The sequence below is a fragment of the Panthera pardus genome, unplaced genomic scaffold (assembly GCF_024362965.1).
Source record: "Panthera pardus isolate Hobbes unplaced genomic scaffold, ASM2436296v1 HiC_scaffold_6, whole genome shotgun sequence".
Taxonomy (NCBI): domain Eukaryota; kingdom Metazoa; phylum Chordata; class Mammalia; order Carnivora; family Felidae; genus Panthera; species Panthera pardus.
In genome coordinates, this window is record NW_026526991.1 from 59,927,294 (window position 1) to 59,949,022 (window position 21,729).

At 34.5% G+C, this 21,729-nt stretch overlaps 2 protein-coding genes and 1 pseudogene across 2 annotated transcripts; all 3 read right to left on the reverse strand.

Moving 5' to 3' along the window:
• Positions 1-293: 293 nt before the first annotated feature.
• Positions 294-1,272, reverse strand: LOC109270577 (olfactory receptor 6C3-like). Its single transcript, XM_019455257.2, has one exon. It carries the CDS (start codon positions 1,230-1,232, stop codon positions 294-296), a length of 939 nt encoding a protein of 312 aa, XP_019310802.2. The 5' UTR covers positions 1,233-1,272.
• Positions 1,273-7,082: 5,810 nt separating this feature from the next.
• Positions 7,083-8,039, reverse strand: LOC109270576 (olfactory receptor 6C1-like; annotated as a pseudogene).
• Positions 8,040-16,299: 8,260 nt separating this feature from the next.
• Positions 16,300-17,235, reverse strand: LOC109270230 (olfactory receptor 6C3). Its single transcript, XM_019454648.2, has one exon. It carries the CDS (start codon positions 17,233-17,235, stop codon positions 16,300-16,302), a length of 936 nt encoding a protein of 311 aa, XP_019310193.2.
• Positions 17,236-21,729: the final 4,494 nt, after the last annotated feature.

Genomic DNA, 21,729 nt, shown 5'->3' on the forward strand with positions numbered 1-21,729 from the left:
CACTTACCATCAACCTAAAGCCCATGTCTCTTCAAAATCAAACCACTCCCATTCAAAATCATAATCATCAACCCAATTTTATTACTTCATCCAAATACATTTGAATAAAACTTTTGAATGCACAGAAAATTCTGAGACAATATTCACATTATCAAATTTATTGAGTTCCATGATTGGGAAATTTTAATAGGGGGATGGAAAAAAAGGGGAAAACACATAACTCGAGTTTTGAGAAAGTGTGAATAATAGAAAGCATTTCCAAGCACTTCATTCTTGTAATGCTACTAATGCCTTCAATTACTGGAGAAAAACATAACCTTTTGAACAGTATCCTTAAAGGCTTGCTTTACTTGCTGGTTCCTCAGGGTATATACAAATGGATTCATCATAGGAGCCACAGAGGTACTGAGAATAGCTACTCCTTTGGTCAATGATGCCTTCTGTTTTGCGGAAGGGTTGGCATACATGAATATGCAGCTTCCATAAGAGATGGAAATGACAATCATGTGAGAGGAACACGTAGAAAATGCCTTTTTTCTCTGACTGGAGGAAGGCAGTTTCAGAATTGTTCTAATGATGAACATGTAGGATAGAATTATTAATGCCAAAGTGAAAAGCAGTATGACTATTGCAGAGTAAAAGCCAATGACTTCTAGGAGCCATGTGTCTGAGCAAGATAACTGCAAGAGGGGAAAATAGTCACAAGCAAAGTGATCGATGACATTGGAGCCACAGTAATCTAACTGGAGAAAAAGAATAACTGGTGGGAAGATATTTAAGAATCCTGCCAGCCAAGCACAAAAGACAAGTAAAATGCAGACTCTCTTGTTCATGATGGTTGTATAATGTAGGGGTTTACAGATGGCTACATAGCGATCATAGGACATGGCAGTTAGAAGATAAAACTCAGTTATACCCATGAAGATGAAGAAAAACAACTGAGCTGTACAATTATTGTATGAAATAGATTTGTCTCCGGTGATAATTGTGCCCAGAAATCTAGGAATACAGACAGTTGTAAAGGATATTTCTAATACAGAGAAGTTCCTGAGGAAGAAATACATAGGGGTCTGTAGATGGGAATCCACCAAGGTGAGAGTGATGATGGTCAAATTTCCAGTGACACTTAATAGATATGTGATAATTAAAAAGAGAAAAATCACAGTCTGGAGCTCTGGGTCATCAGATAGCCCTAGAAGAATGAATTCTTTGGGTACTGTGTGGTTTTTCATCGCTGATCATTTTTCCCCACTTTCAAACAGAGGATGTATGTTCTCCTATAGAAAATAAAAGAGTTAAAAGAAGATTGAGGATAGAATATAAAATCTTAAAATATCCATGATGGTGAATAATCTATGAAAGCCAAAAACACATGTTCCCCTTCAGCAACTCTATCCAATTTCTATTGGACCTTACATTCAAGTAATAACATGATCTGAAGTTAAAGATTGATCTCTTATTGTTGAGTATACACAATCACAGGCCATGGATTAAAAAAAAATGTCTTTTGCTAGCATTTAAGCAGAAGCTATTTCTTCTAATGTTTCTTTAAGATTAAGCTTCTAATTATTCTTTTTTATAAAACCATGAAAATATTCTAATTGATCTTTTCCTCAGTACTATAAAACTAGTGTGGATTATGGATAATCTAAATATAGAGTTTGAAATCTTACAGGGGTGCTTTAGGCTATCTCCACATTTTCTATTTTGAAGCCCACATAGTTGAGGGAACTCTCACAAGGTTAAACAACTTGTCACCATAGTAATCATCTCACAAGTTTATCCATGGGAATGTTTTGTTCGCATTCTCTTGTTAATTACTTTCTTAAAGGTTTGTTGATGCTACCCTTTTCTTAGCTTTTTAAATCCTTTTCTGATAAAAGTCCAGAAGGACAAGAAGGCAGTTCTTCTATTACTAAAATAATTATAGCCTAGAAATAGTTTAATTCATACAATGTAGAATTCTTTTTTTTTTGTTTTTTTACAGTATTGTCATGGAAAATGAACAAGTAGGTGATCAATGTAGCATTTACTGGGAAACAGATAACCTTTCCAATTGGGAATTTTTTTTTTTTAATTTTTAAATTTTTAATGAAATTCCAGTTACTTAACATATAGTGTAATAATGATTTCAGGAGTAGAATTTAATTATTCATTATTTACATATAACATCCACTGCTCATCCAGCAAGTGTTCTCCTTAATGCCCATCCCCCACCCAACACCCAATATAATGTATGTAACAAAAATGATTATAATATAGATCTACCTTTAAAATTAAATGTAATACGTATATTTACACTTGAATTTAACACAAAAGATAAGCAATTAGAAATATTAAACTAGGAAAACAGTTTTTTATTCTAAGAAATGGTAACTCTTAAAAGGGAAAGTATGAAAGATCCAATAGGGAATAAAAAAAATTGTATTTTTATATCAGACCATGATTTCAAGTTAGAAAGAAAGAAAGAACAATCCAGGATTGATTTGTGTGTTCCTTCTTTAGCATTTTATTAATAGTCTCTTGGTAGTAAACAATTATTTAATTTGTAATATTGAAAGATTTGTGAATCCACAAACATATACAAATAATATTTTTAAAGACATTTGAATAAAATGAAGGTATATATATTGAAGAATAAAAAATTGACTTACTTCTTGGTCTTCTTGATGATTTAATCTCAGATTTTATCATCTGATTTGCTTAAACATTTATATAATTTCAGAGCTGCTAAACTGAATTAGCAAAAGATTTAGTTTCTATTGTGCTCTCAAAACAAGCATATTGATTTTTAAAACAAACAAGTATACTGATTTAGCTTTGTCATGGTTTTAAGGATCATAATTCTCTTTGTTGCTAGATTAGTTATATGTGACTCACAATATCCTTCATTACTGATGCTATGAATTTCTGAAAACATAATACAACTCATTCTGGCTTTTCATCTCTTATCAAGCTCCATGTACTAATTCACTTACACCTGGGTTGACTAGTAAAGTACTCTTCCATTTGCCTCTTTTCATATAGTACAAAAAATGATTGATTAAATCATTTTTCTTTCTATTCGTGTAAACATTTAAAATCAATAGTTTGTAATTCTATGATTATGCATCTATAAAAACCTAAGTAGTATTTTCCTTAGGTTCAGGGACTGCTATATTTTGCTGCAAATGCTGTTTTGAAGAACAGAAAATAAGGAATGTTCTTCTGTAGGCATGCCATACAAATGGAACTGGACTGATTTTATGTGCCTTTTTGTTGGCCCAGGGGAATTGATTAAGTAAACTGAGTGCCAAGAGAAGAATCATTAAAGATAGGGGTGAATCATTTTTATAAATATTGATTAAAAAATATAAAAAGCAAACTTATAGGCAAATGTACAAACAACATTATAATGAATGTGTGGAAGCTTGACTTGGAATTTCACCCTTCTGATTATATAAGGAAGTCACATTTTTCTTCCAGAAACTTTGGACTTTTCCTCAGTAGAATTCGTGCCCATATATCCTTTGAATTCTGGCAACCCCGAGAAGAATTCTTTAGCAGAATGAAATGGTAGAAAACACTGCTGTTGATTTCTAGTGTGAGTTGATTGCCTTCTGAAATGGACAACCAGTTAAAGACATGAGAAGGTTTATCCCTGTATTGGGCCTTTGAATTTAGGGAAACCCTTCCCATAGCTCCCGCTAATGTGGCTTTTATTACCTTTTGACTACTTTCTTTCATTATGTTATTTACTTCCACTAAATCCTTGTTTATATTTGTGCATATGACATCTTTTTGTTGTGAGAATATTTTTGAACCAGTAAAATAAATATCTGGGAATCTGGCATCGAATATTTTTAACTTGTCTATTTTCACATTTTCTTCAATGAGAGATGCTGTTTTTATTACTAGAAGAATACGATATTTGAATATCATATATGTAATGTACACATATATGTACACATATGTAATATAATTTTACATCTGATGACTTATCTTTATTTTCTTAAGTTAAAAATGTGGGCATAAAACATGCATGCATTAATGCCAGAAATGCAGATAAATTGCAGGATTGAAAGATGAGAGTATTTGAAAGTTGGACTAAAGAAAGAAGTGAGAAAGGATGAACAAATAACTAGCTAACACACAGAACAATAGATAGATGCCGAGATGTGTTGAATTTATTTATTTTTTAAAATATTTATTTATTTTGAGAGAGAGATAGTGAGCAGGGGAGGGGCAGAGAGAGAGAGAGAGGGAGAGAGAGAGAATCCCAATCAGGCTCTGCTCTGTCAGCACAGAGCCTAACACAGGGTTCGAGCTCATGAACCATGAGATCATGGCCTGAGCCAAAACCAAGAGTTGGTCGCTTAACCAACTGAGCCACTCAGGCACCCTGAAATGTGTTGAATTTATAATTGATACATATTAAAACAGTAATTGAAAATATTCATTCAATATATTTCAATAGAGATAGTGAAACTGATTTTCTACTTATGAAAATTCTATTCCTTTGCCTTTATTTTTGTTTCCAAATAGTGATTCTGTTTTGTTCTGAGCTTTTATTGGTTACCAGGCACTGACCATACACTTAAATTATCTCAACTTTTTCAAACCAGCAGACAACACAAAACCCTCTGAGGTCAGTGCTATTATTCAGGTAAAGACTCTGAAGTAGAAAGAAGTTAGTTAATCACTTGTGTGTTTGTGAACAATGCAGTCTTCATTGATTTTCTTACAGGAAAAGGAAGTGAGTTTCTATCTCACAAAGCACTGCACTTCATTTGAAATATCCTATTAGACAGGTTTCTTCTCCACATCTTTTCCGAGACTCCTAGATGATGAATTGCCTGTCTTTCTTACTTGATCATTCTTTCAGTCTCTTACGTTCTTACATTATTGTTTTATTCTTGGTTCCTAATAGCTGTCTAGCTTTTCTCTGGACCTCCTCATAATTTACTTTTAATTAAGGCTGATTATACCTGCTACGTATCCAAAAGATACTAGGACATCAGGTTTTTAATAATGTGTCAATTACCTTCATGTCTTGTGAGGTTGATGAGTGACTATGTTTTAAGGCCAATGAAACATTGTTCAGCTACCAGGTTTCACTCTCCTACAGTTACAAATAATGTTTTACTGTAACACGTTCAAAATCATAAAATAAAATTTATTAAATCAAGTGGTTAAGGGATCCAAATAATTTAAGACTTTCTTAGAAGGACCTCTCATAGAGTTCTGAGCCTGGGTGGCTCAGTCAGTTGAGACTTGATTTTGGCTAGGGTCATGGTCTCAGGGCCAAGGGATCAAGCCCCACTTTGGGCTATATGCAGAGCACAGAGCCTGCTTGGGATTCTCTCCCTCTGTCCCTCCCTGCTTCTTGCTTTCTCTCTATAAAATAAATTTAAAAAAATTATTAAAGACTTTCTCTGAAAGCCTGGACTGACATCATATGGACATGATTGATTAGTACATTATATGGTCTCTTGTAAATTAATCAATGTTTTGTAAAGGAAGAGAAAATTTAAAAACCTTGGAAGTGGGGAGCCACTAAATTTTAAATAGTGTCATTGGGGTGGGCCTTATTGAGGGGACATGTGGGTGTCTGGCCTATCCCATGTAGATATCTCGGAGGGTAGTATGTCAGGGTTAAGAAACATTTAGTGTAAATACAGTAAGGCTGTAGGAGGAAAATAATGTTCTTTGCAAAGAAAGATTTATTTGTTTCTTCTTTTCCAGTAGTTTTGAATGTATGTATTATTCTTATGCTAATGCCCTGGATAGAACTGTCAGTGGAGTGCAGCATAAAAGCAGTGATGGGGGCTTGTAATAGATTTTTGTTAAATAAGTTTTCTATGAACAAAGTATGTATATTATGAACAAAGTATATTATGAAATAAAGAAGGCATCATTTGCACTTAAATGAATTGTTCCTATAAACTGTTATATCAAAATAGCCAGTAAAGATAAGAGAAAGTTATAACTCTTACCCATTGATTATCAAAAAGAGCAGTTTAAGATTAAGCACGGTTGGGGCGCCTGGGGGGCTCAGTCGGTTAAGTGTCCGACTTCAGCTCAGGTCACTATCTCGCGGTCCGTGAGTTCGAACCCCGCGTCGGGCTCTGGGCTGATGGGTCAGAGCCTGGAGCTTGCTACCGATTCTGTGTCTCCCTCTCTCTCTGCCCCTCCCCCAACCATGCTCTGTCTCTCTCTGTCTCAAAAATAAATAAACGTTAAAAAAATTTTTTTTAAAAAAAGTTTAAGCACTTGTTTAAATATACCCCTGAACCGTATGTAGTCATAAATGATATCTAGGAATATTTATTTCTTCAGGTTTTTTTGGTTTTTTTTTGAAGAACTGGTATTGTGTATCTGATAATTATGGAATTCCAAAAAAAAAAAAAAAAGGGATTAATTCAAATTTTCCTAATTATGTTTTAAATTGATAAATTATGTGGCACAGAAAATTTTAAACTGGGTAATGAAAGATGGTTTTTGATTTCTCAAAATATATATAATTAAATTTCTCTTTCAGTGGTACTGTATCTTATATAATTACTAATAGTGCTATAATATGGAGAGGATAGTAACTGCAATATTCTAAGAAGACTGTCAAGCTTTATTTACAGTCTTTGTATAGTAAATTTAAAATAATGTTAAACTTGATTGAATATTTTCTGAATTTCTAAAGAGTATTTCTGATGAAATTATAAAACACAGTTTTCTCCCCAATGCTCTTGCTCTTTTTCTGTCTCTTTATTCTCTAAGAATTACTGTGGAAAAACTGGAATTTAAAACTGTTTAAAAGAAGGAACTGACGCCAAGCTCATAGTTACAGAGTGGAAAGACTAGCTCAAAGGTGGGGAAATGAATGAAAGAGGGATGGAATTTGAATAGAAAAAAAAAAAATATATATATATATATATGTACATATATATATATATTCAAATATCCTCAGTAAACTGCTGGCAATAGAAATAAAAGCAATGAAAAATAACTCCAGTGAGGCTATGTGTATTTAATAGATTTTTGAGGGGCCCTATTTTTTAACTATTCTTCATTATGCCTTTAATTTATGACAGTACTTTTAATTTTTTTCATTTTCTTGAGAAGAATACAATCTTTCTTGCCCTGTCCATGAAGGCTCGCCTGACTTGCTGATTCCTTAGGCTATAAATAAAGGGGTTCAGCATGGGGGCCACTGAGGTGTTTAGCACAGCAACTCCCTTGCTCAGAGACACTCTGTCTTTTGCTGATGGATTAATATACATGAAAATGCAGCTGCCATAGGAGATGGAGATGACGATCATGTGGGAAGAACAGGTGGAAAAGGCCTTTGTCCTCTGACTAGCAGAAGGAATACTCAAAATTGTTCTGATGATATATATGTAGGACAGAATTATGAATGCCAAAGTGAACAGTAGAGTAAGCACAGCGCAGGAAAAACCCACTATCTCTAGGAATTTTGTGTCTGAACAAGAAAGGTGTAGTAAGGGGAAATAATCACAGGTAAAATGGTCTATAACATTGGACCTACAGTAATCAAGCTGTATGAACAGCATAAGTAATGGGAATATGATTAAGAATGAAGCCAGCCATGAAGCGAAGACAAGGAGTATGCAGACTCTGTGATTCATGATGGTCATGTAATGCAGAGGTTTGCAGATGGCAATGTAACGGTCATAGGACATGGCGGCCAGAAGGCAAAATTCAGTGACTCCCAAGAGAATGAAAAAAAAAAAACTGAGTCATACAATCATTAAAGGAAATGGTTTTATCTCCTGTAATCATAGTGCCCAGGAACTTGGGTATGCTGACAGTTGTGAATGAAACCTCTAATAAGGAGAAGTTTCTGAGGAAGAAATACATGGGGGTCTGGAGGTGGGAATCCAGCAGGGTAAGGGTGATAATGGTCAGGTTGCCAGTGATGCTGAGCATGTAGGTGATGAGCAGAGAGACAAAGATCACCACCTGAAGCTGTGGGTCATCTGACAATCCCAGGAGGATGAACTCTGTTATTTCTGTGTGGTTTCTCATATTTTTCTTCTCTTGTATAATCTAGAGGGAAAAGCACAAATAGAAGGATTAGAGGATTATTCATGGATACTGCTGGAATATGTCTCCGGAAGTAAACATATTATACCACACTGATTTAATTTAGGCGATCTTTAAGACAACTTAATAAAAGTAGGTAACACGTTTTAAAGTACGTTTTTGCCATACGGCACACTCTGTATTTTACATAGAATGTTTCTTCTCAAAATCCTTATTTTACAGATTGGAAACTGAATCTAAAACAGTTATTAAAAATCTTATCTGAGTCATATACCCTAAATGAGAAAACAGGGATTTTAACCCAGGTTTTTCTGAATGTTTGATAACGGGAATAGAAATCCTGCCTGTTGACACAGAAATACTTCTCTCAAGGGTTGCCTTCTTATTGGGAAACTCCTTGTCCTTTTTCCAACCACAATAAAAGTGTCTCATTTCCTCATTCCTCTCACCAAATTTCCTGTATTATTACTTACCTGTAAAATATAGAAAGACAAATGTGTCAGGAAAAAAGTCCTTCAAATGGGGAGGTCTCCAAAATTTGAAAGTCATTGATGTTAAATCTTTAACAGTGTGACAAATTTCTGTTTTCATTCTGGCTCATATTCTCCTTTCAACCACCTACTCCTCATCTCAAGCCACAGATAATGAATTCATTGCCATAATGTTAATGTCCTCAGATTCTACAGTGTACAGAATATGGAAAAGGCAGAGCAGAAATTTAGTAGATTGGATTTACATATTTCATGGGCTAAGGAAGCAAAATTGTATGAGTATCTAAAATAAACATGATCTTCTACAGAACTTTTTTCCTTCAAAATTTCTTCCATCTAAACCTTGTAGTGTATTCTCTCTGTATATGTCTTCTGCTTTCTATCGCGTATAGTAGTTTTATATCTTCCTTTCTATGTACGTTAGCCTTTACTTGTAGAAGCTTTATTTTGTCAATACCTGGGAGTAATCAAGGAGATAGCACATGAAATCCCTTTATTTTCTCTTCCTGAATTATAATCATCATCATCATCATCATCAGTGCATTTTAGAGAGAAGCTAAAAGTTCCCTCAATGAATTGAACTGGTCCATTATCCTATCCCTTACTCTGGGCATTCTCATTAAATAATTAGGTTTTCAGTTCAGTGTCCTGAGAGAAGTTTTGCAATAGAATTTTTAGTTTAAAGATGTCAGATTGTTGATTTGTAGTATATAATGCATCATAATACTGTGAAATTTTTTGTTTTTTTCTCTTACATCTTTGAGCTGTCTTCTCACTCACTTCCCCTGTGTAGCCAAAAATATTGCTGTTGATTAGAAGGTACATTTGAGGTAAGATGGATAGTGCTAATGCTATTGGGAAAGTATGTGAGGTTCACAAGAAATGAGTATTTCTTAGGGACTGGAGAAAACAGGCTGAGGAGCACTTACTTGAGGAAAAAGACATCACAATGACATATTTTGTAAACAAACTTATGGCAATTCAAGTGTGTAATAGATATTTCAGTTAGGTCATTGTTCTTGAGGTGCCTGGGTGGCTCGATTAGGGTCTGGTCTTGATCTCACAGTTCATGAGTTTGAGCACCACAGCAGCTCTGTGCTGTCAGCAGAGCCTGCTTCAGATCTACCCTCTTCTCTCTGCCCCTCACCTGCTCACACACTCTCTCTCAAAAATAAACATTAAAAAAACTTTAAAAAAATAAAGGTCATTGTTCTTGATTAACAATCCTCTATAATTAATAGCTGTATAGATCCTTTGATCTCTCAACCATTTCTGTGATGTTTTTGGTGGAGTAATGAAAAAGTTATCCAAGAATCTAAAACATCATTTTAGGCTTTCCTTCCTAACCACTCATCCATATTTCTTCTTCCCTGTCACATGTAACTTATGATCACAAATTTAGTATGCTCCCTGCCCCTTTTTGTTTCAAGGAATTTTAACCCATCCTGGGTGTCTTTGTTGAACTATGTTGGGTGGCTCATGAAAGTGAAAATTAACCTATTTAATGAACAAATACTTGCTGTTGTGCTAAATGAAATAACTGATGCATGTGAATAAAATAATAAGCACCAACTAAATATTTTATTTAAATAAATGACTTTTAGGACACCTCTGCCATTTCATATGAATTTTAAGGATGGCTCTGTTGAGAAGAGAATAGTGTCTTCCTATGTCCAACTTAAAATGCAACAATTTAAAAAGACCTATTAAGGTATAAGAGCTTGTGTTTCCTTGTTTGTTTTTTTTTAATAATTAGGAGAGATGGTTAGAGTCTCCCTAAATTCCACACTTTAGTTGGAAACTAACTGTATCATTCTGCATTCTCTATGTGTGCTGAAATCTCTCAAGTTAAAACTCCCAAAAAAGGTGTGAATGCGTATATCCTCAAGGCAATTTGTATGCACATTACTACGCAGTGTTCCAATTCTCTATGTCTCTCTCACTTGACAATCTTTTTCTTGGTTTTAGGTCTGTATGTTAGGCCAGTTTGTCAAAGTAGAGAGCAAAATGCTGGTTTAATCTGATATCTTGAGTAATTGGTTTACACCAAGTACTATTTTTTTTCTGGAATGATTCATTCCATTTTTGACGTATGTTTGGTGACATCTAATATCATGTAAGAACTTCATGGTGACTGAATGCAAAAAATCTCATAAGATGAACCAATTTAGATTCTTTTTCGGATTATTATTTTAGTAATGCCTTAGAGTATTCCTAAAGTGTGTTCAGAATGCAGTTTACCTGAGTCCTCTGAAAAAAAGATATGACCTTGCTTTTTTATTCTAATAGAAAGGGGATATTTAAATCCCAAGTCAGATCAGAGCACCAGCCAATATGAATAGGAATAATGAAGGAAAACAGTAATCATCTAAATCACTTCTAAATCTGTAGGTTTTCATAGGTAGGTGTTCTACTTAAACCCTGATTATCTCAGTCTGCTAACCAGGTAACTATATTTGTAGATCATTTTCAATTTAAAAAGGGAAAGGTCTTTTTATAAAACCTAAGGCATCAGAATTTAATATTAATTTATAATGCATGGTATTATTGGGGCAACCTGTGGGCTTTGCACTCAAAGAGAAATTAAGTAGTTTAAAGTTAAAAATGCAACTTAGCTACATTATAGTATAGTATTATAACTTTGGACAAGTTACTTAATCTCTCTGAGTTTTAGAATATTTTTAAATTTTAAAATGAGAATAACATATTATGGATATAGAGCTAATTTAAATACAAAGTAAAATTAAATTGTACAAAAATTTTATAGCATGTACTCCCAGACAGCATATACTAGTATCTTTATTATTCCTAAAAATAAAATCAGTGATCACATGAGGAATAGAGCCCCAGTGCAAAATAACAAAACCATTTTTGTAGTCCCTCATGTGAGAGACTGCTAATGCTGTATGTTCTTACCTCATTAACTAATTTTTATAACCCTGTGTTGGTTAAAAGAAACTGACAATGAGAGAGGTTAAATAACATAAACAAGGTCAGACAGCTACTAAATGATAGAATTGAGCATGGGCTAACTAGTTTTCAACACCTATATTCAATGGGGGAGACCAAACTCAGAGAAAATAATTCTGAAAATTAATAAAGGAATAAATTATGAGAAATAGGAAATGTAACATGCTCATTTTTCATAATCCTTGATACATTCAGAAAGAAATAGCAACCCCTAATTTTTCTATATGATCTGATGAAAAGTTGAGTTAAGAATGAATGAATCAGGGGTGCTGGGTGGCTCAGTCGGTTGAGCAACCGACTTTGGCTCAGGTAATGATTTTGTGTCTCTCCCTCTCTGCCCCTCCCCCACTCATGCTCTGTCTCTCTCTGTCTCAGAAATAAACATTAAAAAACATTAAAAAAAAAGAATGAATGAATCAGTGCTAAGAAAAGGAAATTTTTCATTGGCTTCAACTTTACAGCCTTACCTCTACTTGTCATACAAACGTTCTGCATCAGCTGGTTGCAATGATAAAAATCCACATTGACAACTATTTCAGTTTTAGGTTAGGAGATTCAGTATTCCTAAAAATCATAGTTTATATTCTATTACTCATTTTCCGTTGTAATTATGGGAGCAAAAATAGTGAAGACAAGCTAGGTTTGGAGTTGCTTTGGCCTTTCTGGACAAAGATTCTATATGGACTTTCACTTGCATAGGTACATGTTTTATCTACCATAAATAACTGTCTCTCATGGCTATTACTCCAGTGAATCAAATGTGCCAACAAGGGCTTAGAGGAAAGTACACTAAGGGATTATAAAAATGTTATCAACATTTGCACCAATATTGGAACAGCAAACTTTTGTGATAATACCCAAAAAGTTACAAAGGGCATGTGAAGTAAGCCAGAAACGGATGGGATATTTTGCACATTATCTAAGTGAGAAAATAACTTAGTTGCAAAGCTTTTGGGAGAGGTCTCCTGAATTTCCTAAATCAGAATTTCTTTGACAAATTGAGGCCCCCACTTCTTTTCTTGGTGAGTTAAATACTGGGACAACTTAATCTTACATGAAAACATTACATTTTTATCATACACTAAAATGTCTCCATTAAAGTGACTCTCCAAGCTAGTAGTATCACATAAATTGTTTAGAAATGCTGAATGCAGAGCAATAAAAAGAGTGGGATAGAGTTCAGTGCTTAGTGGTTCCCATCGAAAGGCGTGAAAAAATATGGATTAAATACTCATTGAGGTCTTCAACATTTTCCAAGAATCATTCTCCCAAAATAGAAATAGTGCTAATTCTTGAGAAGGATCTACAATCCAGAAGGTCCTTTTCCATTTGAAAGATGTGCTGGGTTTAACCCTGTAATTAATGAAAGCATAATATCTGGAAATGTGTCATGATTTTACAATTCAGATTCCTTTTTGTCCATTTTAGAAACAGCAAAAAAAGAAGCTTGTTGACTCATGCACTATTTGTTTTCATTCAACAAATATCTTTCCAGGACCTGCTATCTTTAAATAGTATACAAAACACTGGGAATAAAATGGAATCAAAATAGATACGAGTCCCACTGTCCTATAATAACCAAAATCAAGGGTAAACCGATGAGAGAAAATGTTGTGAAAGATATAAATAAAGTAACCTGTTTCTCAGTTCAGAACTTTTTCTACTACACCAAGCCAGTTTTTAATCAGCAAACTTACTCCATTATACTAGGTAATATGCCCTATTGACCTCATTATTTCTGAGTCATTTTTCTAACATGAATTTATACAAAAGTCCACTTTCAACATGTTCTAAGCTTTCTGTTGAATCACATGTTCATCAAAAGTTTCCCCAAAATAGTGATTCTTTGCTTGTTAAACACTCTAATTTATCCTGATTCAACCATCATATCTAATAAAATTATATTTGGAGGTCAAAGTAATTTGGGGCTGATGATCTAATTGTTCATATCACGACTAATCAGCATAACCAGCATATCTATTAAAACTATTTTAACAGATTTCTTTAATTTCTACTCAAGTTTTCAAGTATACAAAACTTTGTTACATTAGGGCTCAAAATTTTCAAAAAAATATTTTTTGATTGATATATAAGTGCTTGTGATATACAAGAACACCAATGGGAGGCAGTTTACCAGAAAGATTTTTAAAATGGAATCTAGGTCCAAGAGAGAGAGGTTCAAATGCAAGCTATGATATTTATGTTGCAATCTTGGAAAATTGTTAAAGGCCTTTCTTCATTTATAAAATAAGATTAACAATGAATTTGAAAGTTTTTAGAGAATTAAATAAAACATTATGTGGAGCCTTCTGTTTCTGTAAGGAGTGGCTTGATATGCACCGATACTCATGAAACGAACATATGGAGATGTGAGATTAAATGGAAAAACAATATGTTTGAAGACAGAGGACACCTTCAGTGTCCAGTTCTGCAAGTAAGGAGTTGCAAATCACCACTCAAGTCTAACAATAAGGAAAAAAGATGAACAGATTGAAAAATCCACTCTCTTTGTATCCTTAGGGAAGGCAAATCACTGTCCTTAAGATTGAAAATCAGACAGATAAATACAAGAAGTGAAGGTTTAAGGGAACAGAGACTTGGGAGCCAAAACTACCACAAGGTCCAGTGCCAGCACAGGAAAACCGGAAGTAAACTGATAATTTGTGGAGGTTCAGGGAGGAAACACAGAGTTAAAAGCTCTGGGGGGACCAAGATATATGAGGCCCCCGTCCCATTTTTGAGATATGCTTCCAGGAGCTCAACCAGGTTCAGATAGTGAATGTCAGAGAAAAGTCACCTCATGCTTCTGTCAGGGGCAAGAGAAAAGGAACCATTTTGAAATGCATCAGAGCACTGTGTTGTTGTTGAGAGAGCCTGCCCTCACAGAAATCTTAGATGGCCAGAGACAAACCTGCTGGAACACTATCAGTGCTTAACTGACCCAGGGAGAGAAATACCCAACTCCAGTGTCCTCTAGCCTTCCACGTAGGACAAGGGAAATACCCAACTCTAGCCCACTCTAAGTTTCCTGTCTGACTGAACTGGGGAGAAAGAACTGAGAAACCCTTATGAAGTTCACAGTCCAGAGGCCTAGGCTCACTAAGAGACTGAGACCTAATCATAGGACTGTGGAATCCTTCCCCTCCCCCGATGCCTGACTCTCACAGCCCCTAAAGGCTATTTGCTCCAGTTCTTTTTACCCAGTGCATCATGTCTGGTTGTCAAGAAAACAGTACAGAGTTAAAAAAGGAAAAAAAAAAAAGTTTTGAAGAGGCAGAGAATGATTCAGAACCAGACATGACAGAGGTGTTAGAATGATTAGACTGGAAATTTAAACCAACTATGACTAATATGATAAGGGCTCTCCTGGATAAAGCAGATGGAATGTAAGAACAGAGAGGTGACATAAGCATAGAATTGAAAATCCAACAAAACAGAAGAAAACAACAAAAAAAAAAACCTGAAGAAATAAAGAATTCCTTGGACAAACAGAAACTTAAGTGTATGTTTTGTCAGTGTTCCAAGCTTGAAGGAAATGTTAAAAGAAATGCTTTAAAGAGAAGGAAAATAATATAATTCACAAAGTCAGATTTCCATAACGTAAGGAAGAGTGTTGCAGAAGGAATAAGTGAAGGTAAAATAAAAACATTTGTTTGTTAACTCAGGGATCCTGACATACTCTAGGTGACTATGGGCTGCTGAGAACAAAAAGGATCTGGATGGCCTGCCGTTGCTTCCAGGACCCGAGTTACCCCAGACAGAAACAGAGCTCAGAAAGAAATTACAAGCTCCATGAAAAGCAAAAAATGAGTAAAATCTAACTAGGAATATCCATGTGAAATTCTGAGAATGCACATCCTTAGAAAAGGCTTGAGAGGCCTCCAGAATCTCTAGGGGGACTGAATGGTGATGGTCTTGCTCTGCACAAATCTGGTTTTACAAGACTGTGAGAGATGGTTGTGTTTTCAAATGTGTACATAACAATAAAAAGGTAGTAGGAACGTGAAGAAACAGAGAAAAATGGTCCAATCAAACAAACGAAATCTTCATTAGCCAACCCTGGAGAAATATATGCACTACTGACAAATTATGCTCAATGAACTAGGAAAGTGGCATGTGTTTTAGTTTTATCATATTTATTTTGAATTTTTAACAAATATATATATATATATATATATATATATATATATATATATATATATATTTAAATGACACAGAACATGGAAATTCTATAAATAGTGCTCAATATCATGATCAATATTTTCCTTGATAATATGCACTAAATTTCACAAAATATAAAGCTCTACATTTAAAGTGTAATTCACTACTCCATATTACTTCTAAGGAATGAATGTAACATACGATATATAGGAAGTGTATATTTTTAAATGTTAAGAAATTACCAATGAATATCTTGAAAACACAAAAAAAATCACACACTGATTTTGAAACTCTACATTCAAAGTATGATATGCTGTTATATGTATTTTTTAGGGATTTTTTATTAATAGAATTAAAACTGTTTTTCACATTCTGTTACAGGGTATGTCTTAAAGAAATCCATACCCAAAAATTTTGTAGGAGAAATAAAGTTTACCATATTTTAAAAGAAGTGAATAAACCATGCATTGGGGAAATCTGGGTGTGGAAGTGGAAATGGACTGGAAAAACATTAAGTTAACTGTAAGGTGGCATATAAGAGACTATGGGAACAAGCATACGGATACAGATATTTAGGAATTTTAAGATTTTACCTACTTACTCTTTAGCATGTCCTTTGTTTGCCAAAATAAATATTTCATTTATTTGAAGAAAATACTACTTTATGGACCACATCTTTGAAGGCTTGCTTCACTTGCTGGTTTCTCAGAGTGTAAATGAAGGGGTTCAGCATGGGGGCAACAGAGGTATTGAGAATAGCTACTCCCTTGGTCAATGATGCCCTTTCTTTTGCAGAGGGATTAGCGTACATGAATATACAGCTTCCATAAGAGATGGAGATGACAATCATATGAGAGGAACATGTGGAGAAAGCCTTTTTTCTCTGACTGGCAGATGGGATTCTCAAAATAGTTCTGATAATATACATGTAAGATAAAATCACCAATGCCAGAGTGAATAGCAAAGCAACCAACGCAAAGTAAAAACCGATGACTTCTAGAAACCATGTATCTGAACAAGACAGTCGTAAAAGGGGAAAATAGTCACATGCAAAGTGATCAATGACATTGGAAGCACAGTAATCCAGCTGGAGCAGAAGCATGAGGGGTGGGAAAATGGTCAGGAACCCTCCCAGCCACGCACAGAGCACAAGCCAGGTGCAGAGTTTCCTGTTCATGATGGCGGTGTAATGCAGAGGCTTGCAGATGGCAATGTAGCGGTCATAGGACATGGCAGTGAGAATGTAAAATTCTGTCACCCCCATGAAAATAAAGAAAAAGAGTTGGGCTGCACAATTGTTAAAGGAAATAGTTTTATCCCTGGTGATAATTGCTCCTAGAAATCTAGGAATACAGACAGTTGTAAATGAGATTTCTAAGAAAGAGAAGTTTCGGAGGAAGAAATACATTGGTGTCTGTAGATGAGGGTCCACCAAGGTTAGAGTGATGATAGTCAGGTTTCCAGCGACACTTAATATGTATGTGATAAATAAGAAGAGGAAAATCACAATCTGAAGGTCAGGATCATCAGAAAGGCCAAGCAGGACAAACTCTGTGATCACTGTGTGGTTCATTTCTCGGTCTCTCTCTCCCTGTCTCTCTGTCTCTGTCTGTCTCCCTCTCCTTTTTCTTCTCTTAAAGATATTTAGGTGGCAAGAATATTAAAGGGAGGAGATGAAAGATATAATTCATGATGATCAATATCACCGTCATGGATACAATTCTAAAGTATATTCTATAATCCATGCTGATCTTATTTTCAATTGAACTCTATTGTTTGTATTTGGTTTTCATACACATTTGTGAGTTTTGCTTTATTTACTAGTTTTCTTATTTGAAATGTACCAGAAGTTTGGAAATCTTCATACAGTAACTCACATCATTGAGAGTGATGATTTATCATCATTGAAAGATGATAAATAAAATCAGTACTTCTTGCTTTGTCCAATTTATACAAATCATTAGAATCTTCTTGAAAAATTAAGAGATATGCATTTTTTCTTTCTTTTCTGTCAAGTATTTATTAAAGGATGCCACTACCTAGAAGCATAAATGGATAATCTTAATTCCATCACAAGGTAAAAGTGAAATTTAGAAGACTAAAGTAATAACCATTATACTTGGTACGATATAAGTAATCGATAACTTTCTTAACAAAATAGGTTATAAATTATTACTTATTAATTTATTTTTACATTAATATTTTTGGTATAGTTCAAGATTATGTAAGGACATTATATTTATATATTATGTAATAATACATATGTATTTACTATATGATTGAATAAATAACCTAATTATTTTATTTAACAGAGAACATACTCACTGGTTTGTCTTGTAATTCCACTGAAATCATTAATGTTTGACATCTTCTGTGACTTGCTAGAAATGTACATATAGAAACATTTTTACTTTTGAGCTTAAAGGGACATACATTATTTATCCATTTTGTGTATTACACTGTGGTACAAACTGGGAAAGTAACTAGTTGCCTCAGATCTTAGTAGCTCTGTCGGTTCTATATTCTGTTTGAATCTTCCTTCTGAGCTATTAGCTTTATGAAAAAGTGTTTGATTCTCTTGTAATTATGCCTCACACTTATGTTTTACATGAGACCTCTGATCCATAAGGGTATTCCAGAAACATAAAGAAGAATGTCTACCATTGGTACTAACCTATTCAGTTAATTCCCAGCTGTGCTATGCTGTAGATTTGGTTTTGTAAAATTATGACAGTTAACTCCTTTAAATTTTAAAGAGTCCAATTTGGGCTGTGAAGATTAGAATGCACCTCATTGCTTCCTTGCCAGACTTTAGCAAAGTTCACTCTGATCAGATTTGATTTGTTTTGTCTCTATTTTCGATGACTCAAAGGAAATAGTTCAGGAAATAAAAATACAATGTCAGAAAGCTTAAAAATATATTGAAATAATATGACAGTCCTCTTCAATAATGTCGATATAAAAACTTAAAGCTATATTTAAAGAGAGAAATGACAGGGATATAACATCGTTGGGTTCTGAGGACAGATTCTTAAAATTGGCTTCCGTCTGGTTGCACTCATAGCTCAAATTTTCCAAGTCTCCTTGTTTTGACCTCAAAAGAAAGTTGTTCGTTGATCTCCTGGGAACAAAGCCAAGTCCAGGCCAGATCTGTGCTATATGGGAGACCATGAGGGATTTCTGGAAGCCTTGCATTTCTCAGTAGCCTTTTAGCTCTTCTCTATGGTGAATCTCCCTTGAGAATGGTTATGTTCACCTTCATATCCCACAGAGAACCTGAAATGTTGTCTTCTATAAAATAATTACTTCCATTAATCACAATTACCTAATATTTCATGAGTAATAAAAAGTTGTGAAACCGACTTTCTTACAAAAATAAAACTCAGAATCTAATTTATTTTTAAGCTTCTGGAAATACGAACTTTTGAACATATACCCTTTTTGTTGTTGTTTATTCTTAGGCTTTGTTAGTGTTGAGACATTGAGAAGTAAGGCCATTTCATAATTCTAATTAAATAATAACTATTATGATGCACATATCATACTCACATTTTAAAAAAATGCTATTACACTGATTAACCAACTGAGCCACCTAGGTGCCCCGTAGCTACTTAATATTAAATGTGTTTTATATCTAAATAAAATAACAAAACATGCATTTAATGTAAAATATACAAAACGATTTTATATAATCAAATAATACAGTCACTAGTGCAGAACTAAATCACAGCTGGGATGCACATTTGTTTGGGAATTACTTACTGGAAGAGGGGAATTAGAACAGAGTAGGCAGAAAAATGGAAGAAATAGGTAGGCCTAACTCAAATTTATGACCATGTAGACTTCATTTATTTATCCTAGTTAAAGGAGCGCTCAGTAAAAGAGAATTTTTGCAGATGTGGCTGTATGTCATAGAGAGTGATACCCTGGTTCAAATCACTTTTTTTTTTTTTTTTTTTTTTTAGTTTTATTGAGATATAATTGACATGTAACACTGTGTAAGGTTAAGGGTACAATGTTTTGAATTTATACAGTTGTATGTATGAAATGATTACCAGGATAGGTGTAGTTAACACATTTATCACTCGTATATTTACCCTTTTTTTTGTGGTGAGAACATTTAAGGTTTACTCTCTCAGCAACTTTCTTTTATTTATTTATTTAAAAAAATTTTTAAATGTTTATTGGTTTTTGAGAGACAGAGAGAGACAGAGCGTGAGTGGGGGAGGGACAGAGAGAGAGAGAGAGACAGAATCTGAAGCAGGCTCCAGGCTCTGAGCTGTCAGCACAGAGCCCCACACAGGGCTTGAACTCATAAGCTGTGAGATCATGACCTGAGCCGAAGTCGGACACTTAACTGACTGAGCCACCCAGGCGCCCCTCTGCAACTTTCAAGTATATAATATGGTAATCTTATAGATCAGTTTTGTTGCAGTAATGAAATGGTATTTTGTTTTTCCCCTAAAAGCCCAACTAATAGGCAATAAGAAAATCTGTTATTATTTATAGAGGGCAATGTGCAGTCATGCTTCACTTGATTGCAAGCTCGTCTTCATGACTGCCTCTAGTTGCTAGATTTAGAGGCTCAATCCAGGTTTAGGTTTGGGAACGTTTTTTTGTAAGACTACTCTAGAGATGGAATTTAAACTTTTAGCAGGACATACATGTCTAATTGTCTTCTTCTTTTTTTTTTTTCTTAGCAGGCTTTGTTTATCAATGGCTGGATCATTAATTCATTATGTACTGCAAGACGGTTCTGTTCTTAATCTGTCATTTTCCAGGTGAATGCCTACTTTATATGTATTCTGTAGTTAGGGTTGGTTTTCTAGTATCTTTTTGTGGGTATTGTTATGAATTCATGGCTTTATAAATTTTGCTTTTGTTGTAGGTCACATTAGTGATTGACTTAAACATTTCAAGAGAGATTTAAATTGGGATCACTATCTCTTTGGAGTGCATCTGCTGGGGGAAAACTCTTCCCTTTTGGGCAGTACACTTTTCCTCTTTGATTGCTTCCTTCCCACCTTGGATGACAAGTGTCCCCAGGCTCATGCTATACTTTTCTGTATGAGAACTGGACTGAGTCATTTCTCTCAAGAGTCCTCCTTCCATTGATTAGGAAATCTGGGATTGATTAGGAACATTAAGAATCTGGGCACTAGCTGTGATAATTACTATGAGTTCGATCATCCTTTCTAGGTAATTTCAGTGGAGAGGGCCAGCAAACACATATATTTTATTTTCAAATAAAATGTCTATGAGCGTAATTTAAATGTATCATTCAAACTTAAGACTACAACACTTTTAGGTTCGCCCCTCCCCCCTTTTATCAGTTGAACATTTATATTTCCTTTATTTCATGATTAGAACCCTGGCTATGAATAACATTAGATAAAATCGTAATATCACGTTAATTTTCATTTGCTTCTTTTCCTCATGTTGCACATACACCAGTATTAGAATAACAGCCCTACCATCCACAATATTATTCCTACCTAGGAACAGTTTAAGATATTTTAAGCTATTTTTGTTGTTGTTGTTGTTGTTGTTAGATTAAATCCCACTTGTATGTCTGGTCCAATTACAGCATTTAAAATCTCTTGGAAGGGTGCCTGGGTGGCTTAGTTGGTTAAGTGCCCGACTTCAGCTCAGATCATGACCTCATGGTTGGTGAGTGTGAGTCCCCCATCGGGCTCTCTGCTGTCTGAGTAGAGCCTGCATCGGATTCTCTGTCTCCCTCTCTCTGCCCCTCCCCGCCACTTGCACACACTCTCTCTCTGTCTCAAAAATAAATAAGCATTAAAAAAAGTTTAAATACAAAATAATAAAAATAAAATCTCTTGGAATAATTTAGCTTCATGTGGTTATCTCACCAACTAAATGTACATTAAATAATACAATAAAAATAACATACTTTTTATGAAAATATACATTAAAAGTATACATTTTAATTATATTTATTTCAGTTAAGTGTAATGGCTTATGCTATTAAGATACACATTTCCTTCCATTCTTTCCATCACAATTAAGTTTGATGTGCCTTTTAAGGATTCCTGTGATTCACTGA